Source organism: Mustela nivalis (assembly GCF_964662115.1).
Source record: "Mustela nivalis genome assembly, chromosome: 4".
Taxonomy (NCBI): domain Eukaryota; kingdom Metazoa; phylum Chordata; class Mammalia; order Carnivora; family Mustelidae; genus Mustela; species Mustela nivalis.
Window position 1 is genome coordinate 133,361,386 of NC_139023.1, and position 14,493 is coordinate 133,375,878.

General features: G+C 38.7%; 1 protein-coding gene across 2 annotated transcripts; it reads left to right on the forward strand.

Moving 5' to 3' along the window:
* The first annotated feature begins 396 nt into the window (after positions 1-396).
* On the forward strand, positions 397-14,219 carry MSMO1 (methylsterol monooxygenase 1). Of its 2 annotated transcripts, none has more exons than XM_082727247.1 (6): positions 397-536; positions 5,691-5,976; positions 9,829-9,977; positions 11,046-11,172; positions 12,335-12,489; positions 13,199-14,219. In XM_082727247.1, exons 2-6 carry the CDS (start codon positions 5,722-5,724, stop codon positions 13,392-13,394), a joined length of 882 nt encoding a protein of 293 aa, XP_082583373.1. In that variant the 5' UTR covers positions 397-536; positions 5,691-5,721; the 3' UTR covers positions 13,395-14,219. The 2 variants fall into 2 exon arrangements, with proteins under 2 accessions (XP_082583373.1, XP_082583374.1); XM_082727248.1 differs by lacking the exon at positions 397-536 and adding an exon at positions 3,019-3,068.
* The last annotated feature ends 274 nt before the right edge of the window (positions 14,220-14,493 follow it).

Consider the following 14,493-nt stretch of genomic DNA (forward strand, 5'->3'; position numbering starts at 1 on the left):
AACCGCATTTGTCCTATTCTCTTTCCAGATTCTGGCGAGGCGACTGCTACACAAATCGCATCTCAAAGTCACGGGGAGGACGAGCTGGTACCCTCTTACCCCGCCAGGGGTGGCGCGGCGGGAACGACGGAGGAACACCGGTTGCCAAGGCAACTCCTTGCGGCGGCCCCCACGTAGCCGCCGTCCGTTTCCACCCCCTCACGCCGTCACGCGTCCTCGCGCTTCCCCGCCTCCAGGCGCGCTGCGGCGCTGGCTACTGGCTAGACGTCTCGGTCTCACTATCCTCACTCCATCCGCGGAGCCAATGGCTGGGATCGCCAGGGGTTCGTTCACGCGAGTCAGACGATGCCTGCAATACCGAGGACCAATCCCAGTGCTGAGAAGGCGGGCTGGGAGCCCTCACAAGCCAATAACGGCAAAAGAAGCCGGCCTCGCGCTCTTGGCTCCACCCCCGACGCGGAGAGGCAGGTTCCGAGGCTGCAGCACCTGGTGGAGTTTGGGTGGCGGTGGCCGGCATTTCCCGCGCAGTCGTCCAGGTGAGGGGACTGGGAGAGAGGCTGGTAGGTCAGAAGGAGGGAGAGGCTGTCTCTGGCCGGCTGCTCCGTGGTGGGAGTGGGGTCCGGCGTGCGTGGGTGCTCGGGGCGTCAGTGCCGGATTTGAGGACTGCGGCCAGGGGGAGCGGATGAAAGCGGTGCGAAATCTTAAATGATGGAATCGGGGTTGTTTGTTGCCCTTTAAGAGCTTTCTAGTCCTCAAAGACGGGAAATACTAGGAGAGAGGTAACAGCGTGGGGTGAAAGAGTGCTGAGAAAGTTTTACAAACACTGCCGGGGGATCAGCTGTGTTGTGTTCGCGCAGTGGCGGGGTGGAGTGGTTGGGAAGGGCGTCTGAGACGGAGGTTACTGAAGGATGAATAGGAGTTGGGTAGGGTGGCATCCCCGGCTAGGTGATGCAGTGTCCGTTGCACGTGAAATATAAGAATATGTTGAGGTGGGAGATAAGATAGATGAAGGGCGGGGAAAGGCCCGGCAGGACCTGATTTGCACCGCTGAGGGCCTTGGTCTTTGTCTTTAGGGGAGGCGCTCCCTTGAATTTTGTATGAAGAAGGGGGTTAATTTACCCGTGTAGATAATATGCTGGCATTGTATCGTTTCGGGAGGGCAAACTTCGAGATTGGGCAACTCCAGCAAATGAGGGAATTTTGCAGTCCGGGCTCAGCGAAGGTAAAGAAAGGGCCAAAGGACAGACACATGCTGACAGCTAAACGTCAGGGTTTCCTCAGAGAATCCACGGAGAACTAACTTTTTCTGAAGATAGAGTAGTTGCCCAGGATGAGAAAAGGAAAAGAAAATTCACTATTTCCCTCTCCCCTCTTTAATTCCTAGTTTCTGCTTTTGTTCATTTGGCAAACGTGTATCCACTTTACTTTCTTGTGTTGGGAGAGTGAACTCCTGAATGTTCATTAAACCAAGTATCTTTAAATTGGGAGCGATTTTGAAGGCTTGTCTTAGGCAGCAGAGACAGAAGAGACTTAGAACATTCTTTTGGTAATGACTAAATACGTGATGGTGCAATTCACCAAATTAGAGGTTAAAGACCGTAGAGTTTTTGGGCAGGGATGCAGGGAGCAGTTGTTGAACTTTTGGACATGTTGAGTTTGACGGGCTTCTGAACGGTCTCTTTGGAGATGGCCAGTCGAGTTTTAGATAATCAGAACCTGGAGTTAAGGAGAGAGGGCTAGGGATAGAAAGGTTGTGCGTGTCAGTGTATTTTTAAAACCGGAAATAGTTGCCATCGCTAGGTACTCTGAAATAGTTGGAAAGGAGTAAGGAAAACATTCTTGGGAAACAAACCTCCATTCCCAAGTCGTCTTTCTTAAAAGCGGTAGCATAAACATACTAAATTAGAAAGCACTGTCTTCTTTCTGATCTCCTGGTTGAGTATTTGGATCTGATGTGCCCTCTCCTCAAAACATTCCCTGTTCCTCCCACTCCACCCTACTTTACTCTGTTTTAATCAGGTCACCTCCCCCTTTTGCTCCAGGTCTCTTGTTTTAAGAACTCTTTCCTGGTCCTCTGTGTTCTAGTTACTGTATTTCCAACCCGTTACTGTCCTTATCACTTAATTTTATGATAGTTTGGTTTTGCTTTGTATTCCTCATTAGAGTTTATGATTTGATATCAGGGGTGAGGACAGCAGCTAGCACAGTAGCTGCTGCACATAGTAGCACAAATTAAATCAGAGTAAATACATGTGAATTCCAAGAACCAAGGAAGGAGAGTATTTTAAGGAGAGAAGTATCAGATCTTCAGGGTCAAATAAAATAAACTGCAAAGAATATTGGATCTGGCAGCTGGGAGATCCTTTGATTGTATTAGTAAGAGTAAGTTCAGTTGCAATGAAGAGAATGGAAAGCAGATTGTAATCGCTGGAGAGTCAATGAGAAATGTGAAAATGAAGACATTATGTATAAAATAATCTTTAAGCTTTTGGAAAGCTGTAGGAGTCACTCCCTTCTTACTATAATATTTCTTGTATGCTTTGTTATTTCTGATTGCAGTAGAGCATAAGGGATGAATGCATAGGCTCCCCTAGTTAGTATTTTTGTAACTTGGGTTATAAAAGTTGTTTATTCTTTCTAAACCTGAGTTTTTCAATTATAGAAGAGTTAATAAAATTACCTACTTTCATGAAGGTGTGGTAGGGATTCAAGTCTTTAATATATTGAGAGAGTATACAGAACTCTTAAAACACAGTTCCTGGCATATAAGAAGTGCTCAAAATTGTTAGCTTCTTGTAGCTACTATGTGTTGGGTTCTATGTTAAGGACTTCACGTGTGTTAGATCTTGGACCCATTAGAACTATTGTTTTTCTTTTTTCAGCTTCATGAAGGTGTAATTGACAGGTAAAATTGTAAGATACTTAAATGTACATTGTGGTGATATAATATATATATACACTATGAAAAGATCCCCACGACCTAGTTACTATTGTTACTGTGTACATTTTGCAGATGATAAAACGGAGGCTCAGAGAGGTTATGTAACTTGCTCAAAGACACACAGCAAGTAAGTGTTGTTGGTTCATTGCCACATTTTGGCAACAACCTCATGAAAAATGAGAATTGGAATGACTTTTACCTTGTAAGTTAGAAGACTGAAGATACCTTGGTGTGAGCGGGAACTATATTGCAAGTAGTTGAGGGGGGTTGTGTGGGTAAGAGCAAAGCAGGGGGAAGGGTTTTTGTTGATTTCTCCCTAGAGAAAGAAGTTGGTTCAAAGAAAAGGAAGAGGGACATTGGCTTGGGGAAGAGGGAATACAGGTTAGGAAAACTTTCCCTAGAAATGAAGACTTTGAGTATGTTTTTAAACTTGAGAGGATGGACTTAGTGAAGAGGGGAGAAATGAAAGATGAGAAAGGATAAGTGACAGAGAGTTCCCAGGTAAAATCAGAACATAAGACTAGTCACTCTCAGAGAGGGTGAGTGAGAAAAGAGAAATTTTGAGGTTGGGATGGCCCAGGATGTATCTGTAGCCTCCCTAGTACAAGTCATTTGAGAGTGAGTAGGACAAAATTCTAAGTGAATTCTGAGACCTGAGGAAGCTGGCTAAGCTTCCCGGTATCCTCCATGAGGAAGGGGTCCAAGGTCAGTATGGGAACAATAAGTATCTGCCTTTAGCTCAGATCATGATACCAGGGTTCTGGGATCTTGTCGCACACTGGGCTTCACACTGGGGTCTGCTTCTCCCTCTGCCCCTGCTTGCTAGCTCTCATGCACTCTCTCTCTAATAAATAAATAAAATCTTTTTAAAAAATAAAATATTTTTGTGTTTAGTCTATCATAATTCATAAATTGGGAACAGCAGTGAACATTTTTAGGAAAGTGACATTCTCGTAAACTTCAAAGTATCAGCATCTTTAGTTCAGCATCCTTGGTCATGGAGTATGTAAGTATAATTGTAAGAAGGTATAAAATGGAAAGTAAAATTTTTGTCCTCTCCTCCATAACGGAACCCCCCACCCACGGCGTGTGCACATAATGCAAATGCATGTATCTGTTACTTCTTAATCTCTTTTCCTTAAAGTCATCACTCTCAGTTGTTCCCCATTGTTCCTCAGATATCCTTCCATACATTTCCTGTGTGTGGGTGTGTGTGTGTCCTTCCGGCAGTCTGTCCATAAGCATGAAAGTGCAGTGTATAGAGCCTTTTCACAAACACTAGGTGGGGGAGCTCTTGTTATGTGCCTTATTCTTCAACTTGCTGTTTCATTTAACATTGTTTCTTGGGACATTTTCTATGTAGAACATAAAGATTTTCCTGTTCTTTGAAATGGCTGCGTAATTGTCTCTGGAAGGACTTAGGGTTTATTTAACTCCTTTCTTATTAATGGACTTACTTCTGTTGTTTTCCTTTTTTCTTTGTTTTTGCTGCTATAAGCAATGCTTCTTTGTGAGTGAGAAAATTGCTGGGTCAAAAGGTATATTTATTTTGAATTGTGACAAATACTGTGAATTTTTCTTCAAAGGCCTACTGATCTCTCCATCAACAATGTATAATGGTGCCTGTTTCCCAAATTGTTACCCTTACCAGTACTGTCTCCTGAACACTGAAACTTTTAAAGACTTTTGTTTTAGGATGTATTCAATCTGAGCTGCTTATTTGTTTAGTGAACATTTGTATTTACTTTTCCGTGAACCCCTTGGGAATGGCCTTTGTCATTTTTCTGTTGGGTTTTTAGTCTTCCCTAAAGCATACTTTGCAGCCATTTTATCATAAGTTTTGGAAATATTTTTTCTGGTTTGCCATTTGATCTTTGACTTTATTTATAATTGTCTTTTTATAACAAGCATATTTAATTTTTATGTAGTCTTATTTGGCACACTTTTTCTTTATAGGTTTTTTGGTATGCTTTTTGTTTTTTGGGTTTTAGGTGACACTTGTACTCCACCATTGCAGATTGAAGGTACAAGTTTTTCCATGGAGACCACATTGACAAGTCTCTTTGAAGATAGTTTGAAGTTCTTTCTCCACTGTTGTTCTTTTAGATCCTGCTCTTGAAAGTTAACATGTGGCTTTTAATTTTTATTTTTAAAAGATTTTATTTATTTATTTATTTGAGAGAGAGAGAGAGCACGCACACGGTGCACGTGGGCGAGGAGGGGTGGTAGTATGGAGGGAGGGGCAGGGAGGGGGAAAGAATCTCAAGTGGATTCTGCCCTGGGGAACAGAGGGCAGGCTTGAGATCATGACCAGAGTGGAAACTAAGAGTTGGATGCTTAACTGGCTGAGCCACCCAAGTGCCCCAACACGTGGCTGGCTTATTTATTTATTTAAATTAAACTAATTTAACATACATTGTTTGTTTCAGAGATACAGGTCTGTGATTCATCAGTTTTATATAATACCCAGTGTTCATTGCAACACATACTGTCCCCAATATCTATCACCCAGTTACCTCATTCCCTTATCCTCTCCCCTCCAGCAAACCTCAGTTTGTTTCCTAAGATTAAGAAGAGTCTCATAAATCAGTGTCTGCAAATGGTCATGGTGATGATATCCATTAGACCTTTGTTTTTAAAATTATCAGAAGATGAATTTTAAAAATTATTTTCTGGGAATTTGATTGTTTGGCTTACTTGGTTTGCTTGCTTGCTTATTTATGTATTTATTTTTTATTTGCCTTTACAGAATTCTAAGGCTTTCTGCAGAGATTTGAAAAATGGCAACAAATGAAAGTGTCAGCATCTTTAGTTCAGCATCCTTGGCTGTGGAGTATGTAGATTCACTTTTACCTGAGAACCCTCTACAAGAACCATTTAAAAATGCATGGAACTATATGTTGGATAATTATACAAAGTTCCAGATTGCAACATGGGGATCCTTGATAGTTCATGAGGTCCTTTATTTCTTGTTCTGTTTACCTGGATTTTTGTTTCAATTTATACCTTACATGAAAAAGTATAAAATTCAAAAGGTGAGTGTGATGTACTTGCAATGAAATGTTACCATTCATGTCAAATATTTTAAAAGTAAATTAACTTTGTTTTGAGAAAACCTAGATCCGGGTTGTCTAATAGAAATAGAAGGAACATTTTACATTTTCTGATAGAATACATAAAAAGGTGTAAAGAAGTAGGGAAATTAATTTTAATATTTACTTAATACAATAAATTGAAACATTTCAACAAGTAGTCAGAATTTAAAAGTACTTAATAGATTATTTTATGTTCATATTCTCACAGAAAAAAGTCTTTGGAAATGGTTATCATAATTTTAGCCCATCAAAGTTTAGTCATATTTAAAGTGTTCACTAGCCACATATTTCTAGTGTCTGCCATATTGGACAGCACTAGATTATTATTGATAATGTTTCAAGAATAATTTTTTAAATTGTGCTTTTACTATATGTGACATTTATCTAATTTGGGTTTATGATCTTTAAACTAGCTGGAAAGCGACATTATGGGCATGTGTAGATACTTTGCAGTTCTCTCCAACTCCTAATGTCTCAGCCATTAGTGTATGTTTAATATCATAAGATCTTGATTGGGGCTATTAAAAGTTTTGTTTTTTCCTTAAATATATAATGGTGGTTCTGCAGGATTCTTGTCATCATGCTCCTAGAGCCTAGATATTTGCTTTAGTGCACTAAATTCCTTGACATTCCCACCATGCATGACAAAATGTTGAGATAGACACAGTGCCTCTTCTCCATTGTAGTCACGGAGGAAATGGTGAGCTCTAGCCCTGTGAAGACTAGAGCTTGACGGGGTGTCCAGAACCGAGTCCAGACTCGCTTATCAGAGATGAGTTATCAGCACTTGGCAAACCCGTGGTAGTGTCTAATACTTGCTGTTTACTTTCTAAAAAGTCATGCCAAACTAAAACTCGGGGCACATGGTCTTGGTACAAAGTGGACATCCTGAGAGCATTGACCTGCGGAGAATGATTTGTACTCACCAAGTACACACCAGGTGGCAGTCATCGTGCACATTTTCCCCCATCAGTCTCCTAGCCCCCGTTGCCTCTCCCAGTGAGTCTCATTGCAAGTGCTCACTCAAGTGCTGTCGCTGATCCTTTCTGGGGGTAGTGCATGGGGTCAGGCCAGTAGACTCTAAGCCAAAGGAAAAGGGGGAGGAAATAAAAAGGGACATGCCCAAAGAGGGGTATCCTGTAAATTAAGGACAGACGTTCCAAAAGCTTTTTATAACAGGGCCTGCTTTGAAAGGCAGAATTCAGTTTGGATGTGTAAGTTCTCTTGCATGTTTGGGGTGATTCTGGAGACCATGTGTCACGCCGTAGTTGTTTATAGGGCTGATACTTGGTGTGTCTGGCCAGGTCAGAGTGTCCTTGTTGTCCTCCTCCCCTCTGCCCTTGACTCACTAGACAGAGGTGGGAACTTTTCCAGAAAGGCCTTTTTCATTTAAGGTTTTATGCATGACTTTAAATTGTCGCAAAAGACAATACAAGTAGTACAGGTAGTTATTTATAAACAGAAATTGAAAGGCTGGGTAGTGTGGCTTCACATTGCCTTGTCCTCCTTTCAGTTTCACAACCATTAAAAATCCCTGCTTTGGATCTTCTTAGTACAAAAATGAATTGTGATAGTAAAGCAGTATAGGTTTAAACCCCTTTAAACAAGGGGTTTAAAGACAAGCAACAAAATCAGTAAAATTAATTACAAGTTTGTTTATTTCAAAGGAAGATCCCCTGAAGCACTGAGGGTACAGGAAAAGGTTGCTAGTGGTGATGAGGATAGCAGCTTTCAAACGGAATAGACTACCGGACAGTTAATGTGCTTTAGAAAGTCTGATATCTTACTAGTTTTCTAGGAATGTTCTTCCAGGGGGTATATACTAAAACTATTCCTTTTTTTTTTTTTAAAGAAAGATTTTATTTATTTATCTTGAGAGAGAGTACATAGGGGCTGGGGGCAGAAGCAGAGGGAGAAGCAGGCTCACTACTGAGCAGGGAGCCCGATTCGGGCCTTGATCCCAGGACCCTAAAATCACGGCCTGAGCGGAAGGCAGCCGCTTAACCCGCTGAGCCACTCGGGTGCACCTGAAACCATTCTTTCTGGAGTCAGTTTTCCTAGTAGTAGTCCTTCATATTAACTTGCAGTTATAAAGTAAAAAATATGGTAAACCCTGATACTCAACAAGTATTTGTATTTCATTGTTCACTATTTTTTAAACTAATTTGTCCACACTTTAAACAGTATGACATGTGATTTTTTAGTCATAATTGATAAATTTTTGTGTTAATTGGTATAGCTAAATGAGTATCAGATTCAAGCTAGGATATTAAAAGTCTGTTAAACATGGTTCTTAGGGAGAAATTGCCCAAGCTGGATTTATATTTTGTCCTCAGTCACAGCCTGGAGGTTGGAGTAGTGAGGTCGGATAATCTCAGAGATAGCCAATGACAAATTATCTTTCTAATCCCTTCATTTTATTGTTAAGGAAACTGAATTGTGGGCATTACAGAGCCAGCTAACTAGTGGGTGAGGCCCTGAGATTGGAGACTGGTTCTTTAGATTGGTTATCAATTGAATGCTTTTCCTTTTTCTTTTTTTTTTTTTTTTTCTTTTTCCTATTACGGAAGAGAACTCGGAATTTTAAGAACAGCAACAACAAGGAGAATTTTAAGTCCAGAACTGGAGACCTAGCTTTTAGTTAGTCCTGGTTTTAATCACTGCCTGTGTGATCCTGGGCTACTAGGTAGTTGACCTCTTTGGGCTTCTGCTAATGAGCAGTAGTTTCCATACTTGGGATATTATGGTTTAGTTAAAAAAGGATTATTGGCAGAAGTCTAAATGTTTGAGTAAGGGCATTGAAAACAAAGCAATAACTGTTATTTATTATCACCATCTTTTTGTAAAACCTAAAGTACTTTTTCTTATCTGACTGCAGCCATTTGAAAATTTATTTATTTATTTATTTATTTGCACAAGAGGGGGAGGGGCTGAGAGTGAGGGAGAAGCCCCTCCCTTGCTGAGCAGGGAGCCAGTCCCAGGAGGATCATGACCTGAGCCCAAGGCAGATGCTTAACCAACTGAGCCACTTAGGCATCTCTAACTGCAGCCCTTTAAATTGAATAAATTTAGTTTTTTTATATGGCTTGCTAAGCCATTTGATATCCTGATGAGGTTTTTGAAATATTTATTACATTGATCTTACTTTTCTCATTCTGGCTTTCATCGCTGAACACTGTTATCTGTGGGCAATAGGTCTCTATTCTTTGAGAACCACTGGACCCATTTCAGAAGTTCTTCCAGCTCAGAGTTTATAATTCTGTCATGAGATGTGAACAAAAATACACTAATTTCTGGGAAGGAGCACCGCTGAATGGCTGGCAGCATGGATTTCCCTTTGTGATAAAGGCTTCAGTGCCGCCTGCAGGACTGTTGCCACACTTGGGAGAACCCAGCTGTGCTCTGAGCATCACGCATTTGTGCTCTGAGATTCCTGGGTGACAGAAGGGAATGATGTGGGACGCAAAGACTGGACAGTTACTCTGTAGTATTTCTTTGGTTCATTTGAGATCGTTACACCTGGGTTTGTCTATTAACAGGTTTTTTTACCTATTTAAACTAGTGATCACAGTTGTCAAGGATTTAGAAGGGGAGGAGGCTGTGATTCCTAGGTCTCAGTTACTGTAACACAGTCACTGTAATAGAGAATTCACATCATAAGATTAATTAAATAATGTAGAATTAAGGTTACCTAGAAACATTAAGAAACAATTAAAAATTCATTCTAAGTTTAAAGTCAAGCTACTGACAGCTGAGGCTAATGCTAAATATCGTAATTTTTTTTCTCCGTAGGATAAACCAGAAACATGGGAAAACCAGTGGAAATGTTTTAAAGTACTTCTCTTTAATCACTTTTTTATCCAGCTTCCTTTGATCTGTGGAACTTATTATTTTACAGAGTATTTTAATATACCTTATGATTGGGAAAGAATGCCAAGATGGTATGTATATAAAGATTTGGTTTTGATACTCAGTCATGCTTTATCATCCAGTTAAAATAATTCTTCATGTTTCTTTCTTCATTTGTTTGTTCTAAATTTCAGAAATAATTAAAACAGAAGAATAAGCCATAGTAGAAACTTAAAACATTCCCATTTTTCTGTCTTTTTGTGTTTTAATGTAATATTTTATTGGAAAGTTATTTATTTAGATATTTTTGGAAAGTAATTTCTTATGTCAGATAACTTTTGTTAGCATCCTTTTTATGATTTTATGCAGATATACCCACTTATACCAAGAAAAACTATATTACATTTGAAGTCTGAAGTGAATAAAAAGAAAAGAGAGAGTAATTGTGAGGTCTGTAATAGTTGTATGCATATAGGAACAAATATATATTACCTGAACACTAGTAGTTGTGTTTAAATTATGTTTGTATTCAACTATCTGCTCTTGACATAACCTGAATAGAGATATACCAGTTATATAGATGCATACTTTTTCATTGTAATACATATTATATAAAAGAGTTTTTGTGTATGTGTTTATTTGTATATAAATATATTTTGCCCATTGCACTTACATCCCTCTCTTTGGTGGAAAGAAGTGATGATTTTACTATTGATGATCTCAGTTCAAGTCCCTCATCGATATTACTCTTTTCCTAGAAGTTTCAGATTTTGTTTCTTAACTTTGATTTTATACATGTGAAATTATTTTCCAGTTGGGTTTTTTTTTTTAAGTAGGCTCCATGCCAGCATTCAGCTTGAACTCATGATCCTTGAGTCAAGAGTTGCATATTCTAACTCCTAAGCCAGCCAGATGTCCCTGTGCCTGTGAATTTTTTTTAAAATGAACTAGAATTGGAATAGTGGTCTGCTTCAGGGGCTATCATAGAGCCACTTTGTACATAGGAGTTGGGGGAGTTTGCTGATCTGTGTTTCCAGGTCGGTCAAGCTGGTTAGTGGGTATTTGGTTCATGTAATTCCTCAAACAGTGAGCCCAAGTAAAAGCTTAGATCACTTAAGTAGATACTATTTTACACTCATTACAGTATTTTCATCCTAAAGGTACCTGCTTTTGGCAAAATGCTTTGGCTGTGCGGTGATTGAGGATACCTGGCACTATTTCCTGCATAGGCTCTTACACCACAAAAGAATATATAAATATATTCATAAAGTTCATCATGAGTTTCAGGTATGTTAGAATTATTTTTAGTAGATTTTTTTCAATTGGAGGCAAAATGCTTTTTTAAAATCTGAGGTTTTTAAAAAAAATTGTCAGTTTTTATTTCTTTCTCTTTGGCGTGAACATGTTAAGAACATCACACACACACACATACACGGCCAGTTCTATAAACGTTCAAGGAAAGTGTTAACATGAAATAGTTCAGTCTCTCATTTGGGCCAGACCACTCTCCTGTCATGATTGGTATGTGGCAGATGAATAGAGACCATAGTGATGTTAAGGTCATTTAAATTGGACCCCAAAACAATGGACGGGTCATCTTTAAATTTCTAACTGTTACCGACTTGTTTAATGAACACCTTTCCACCTCATTCTGATGCCCACAAAAACCTGTTTTATCATAACTGCTTTGATGTACCTTTATCAAACTGGTCATGTTATATATTCCGCATAGGCCCTGATTACGTGGAATGCTAAATCAATTATCCCTTTCTTGGCAAAACAAATTCAGAAGCATAAACCAGAATTGGAATTTAAGTCAGTTGTTTAATGCCTTTATCTTAAACCATCAGAGTCAGTTACTAAGATTCTGTTAAGGACATCCCTTGATGTTTTGATGTTTGGTAGGAACAAAAAGGTGTTTTTATTGAGAATTACTGTTATTTGTTTATATATGTATGGCTAGATATATTGCCATTACTTATAGAAACAATCTAATTTGATAAAACTATGCATAAATTAGAATATATGTATTTGTTGTGGTTCTCTGACAAATCAATAGGAGATACACACATTTATTTTAAGGAACTGGCTCATGTGATTGTGGGGATTGGCAGATCTGAAATGCATTGGACAGACCACAGACTGGAAATTCAAGCAGGGTTTCCATATTGCGGTCGTGAGAATTCTTTCTTCCTCATGAGACCTCAGTCTTTGCTTTTAAGGCCTTCAACTGGTTGGATAAAGCCCACTTGCATTATGGAAGATAATCCCCCTTACTCAGAGACTAACGATTTAAATTTTAGTCACATCTATAAAATCCCTTCATAGCAATGTCCAGGCTGGTGTTTGACCAACCAGATAGTTGGGCACTGTATAGCCTAGCTAATTAAGCCAACACATAAAATTAACAGTCACAGTATATTAAGCAATTCTTATGTATTTATTTTAGGCTCCATTTGGAATGGAAGCTGAATATGCACATCCCTTGGAAACTCTGATTCTTGGAACTGGATTTTTCATTGGAATCATGCTTTTATGTGATCACGTCATTCTCCTTTGGGCATGGGTGACTATTCGTTTGATAGAAACTATTGACGTCCATAGGTGGGTTATGGTTTCTATTCAGATATAATGCATCAAAATATAAAATACCATTGTTTTCATAGTCATAAGATCATCTTTATTTCTAAGCAGACTAATAGGACAGTTTAAATTGTAAAGGATATCTCCTTCCTTCGTTCTTTCCTTCCACTCTTGTCTCCTCCCTTCTGCCCTTTCAGCTTCCTGAGGAAGAGAAGGGGCCGGTGATTCAGAGCTATACAGTTGTGGCTATCAGATTCTAGATTTGTTTTTGGAAATAAAGGAGGATACTGGAAAAGAGTTGCTACATAGTGATTCTCGGGTTTAATCTTCTTAGTGCTTGATACTCATTTAACTTTGCCTAAAGGACATACACTGTCGCGGGCATAAGAACCTGAGGTGAGGAAGCTCCTCTAAAACAGAAAAGGAAAATAATTCTTGAAAATCTGTGTCTAAAGATTTATTTTTATAACCGCTCATTTCATCCCCTGTTGTATAATAATTAAGTTCCATAGAACTTTGAAGGTTTTTATCTTAATTTCTGAAAATGGTTTCTAGAATATGTACCATTTTTCTGTGTGTTTTTGTCTTGTGTCAACCTGTCAGAAACAAAGTGACTTAGGTAAAGTGGAGTGTTATTTGAATTAGTTAACAGGTATGTTACTATCAATGAAAATGTCAGTTATTTGAAGTATATTTATTTCCTTAAAAATCTTGATCATTTTTATTTCAGTGGTTATGACATTCCTCTCAACCCTTTAAATCTGATCCCTTTCTATGCTGGTTCTCGGCATCATGATTTCCACCATATGAACTTCATCGGAAACTACGCTTCAACATTTACATGGTGGGATAGAATTTTCGGAACAGACTCTCAATTTGTTGCTTACAATGAAAAGATGAAGAAGATTGAGAAAAAGACTGAATAAGTATCTCATCTAAACCTTCCTGAAGGTACACACTTTTCCTGAATTGAAGCAAGTAGCTAACATTGCTTCTGCAGAGCAGAAATAAACATGTGTCTTGGCTGCTAAATGATACAGAGAACATTAACAACCTTTAATTATCTTCCTAGTGGGAACTTTTTCTACTTTACATAAAAACTGTGTATGTGTAGAAATAAGTAAATAAATATTTAAGTACAATTTTTCATGAGGAAGTGGTAAAGGCCATGTTGCTAACCTTACAGAAAGGTTTTAAGTAATGGAAGAAGTATTAAATCTGTGTCTTTCCCCAGTAATATCATAGGCCTGAAGTTGAAATGGTCTTTAAAATCTTCTAAATATATAGTGGCCATTTCAGAAACTCTCTTAGTAGGGTGTTGGCCTCGTATTGAACTTTAAACATTTTTTGGAATTGCCTAAACATCAAAGTATCATGGGTTGAACCATATCAATTGACAGCGTGAGTGAGGCTGCCGAAGCAGGAAGAGCCAGCACGGAGAACTTCACTCTTGTCCTGAGCCAGCTGGTTTGGGGTGATTCTCTTTCTTTGAGAAGTCCTTTGGGATTGCACTGTACTACTGGTGTCTATAAATTAAGGCATTTCTGAATTGTAAGTGGAATATTTTAGTCTAAAGGTTTTCGGGTTACTTGAAATTTTTAAAAAATTGAGCTTTATTTCTGCTATTTACCCTTTCATTTTTGTATATCAAGTTTTCATTATACTTAAAAACTGTATCTTGAAACGTGAACTGACTTGCTGTATTTGCACTTTGAACTATTGAAATAAATGTGATTTTTTTTGTCCGATTATCCGGGTTCCAATTTTGAACATCAGTTGTTTTATTTTATTCTTATAAAGAAAAGTACAGAAATCATTATATTATTGTTTTGCAATAAAAGGAATAATTCTACTTTTTTAAAAAGTGCTTCATTTGCTGAACTTTTGGGGCAGTTTTGACATGTATTTATCAGGCTTTGTTAGTGGGGAATTCCATTGACCTAGTATTAAGACAGCTCTTCACTCTTTTAGAAGATGTATGCTTTCTGTACAGAGGGAAGAATAGAGTGAAACTTTTTAAAGCTT

Bases quoted from the DNA above. Each gene is read 5' to 3' on its own strand.
- MSMO1 (XM_082727247.1), top strand. From the start codon at position 5,722: ATGGCAACAAATGAAAGTGTCAGCATCTTTAGTTCAGCATCCTTGGCT. The intron at 9,978-11,045 runs GTATGTATATAA...TTCATCCTAAAG, and splicing joins TGGGAAAGAATGCCAAGATG to GTACCTGCTTTTGGCAAAAT. The intron at 11,173-12,334 runs GTATGTTAGAAT...TATTTATTTTAG, and splicing joins AAGTTCATCATGAGTTTCAG to GCTCCATTTGGAATGGAAGC.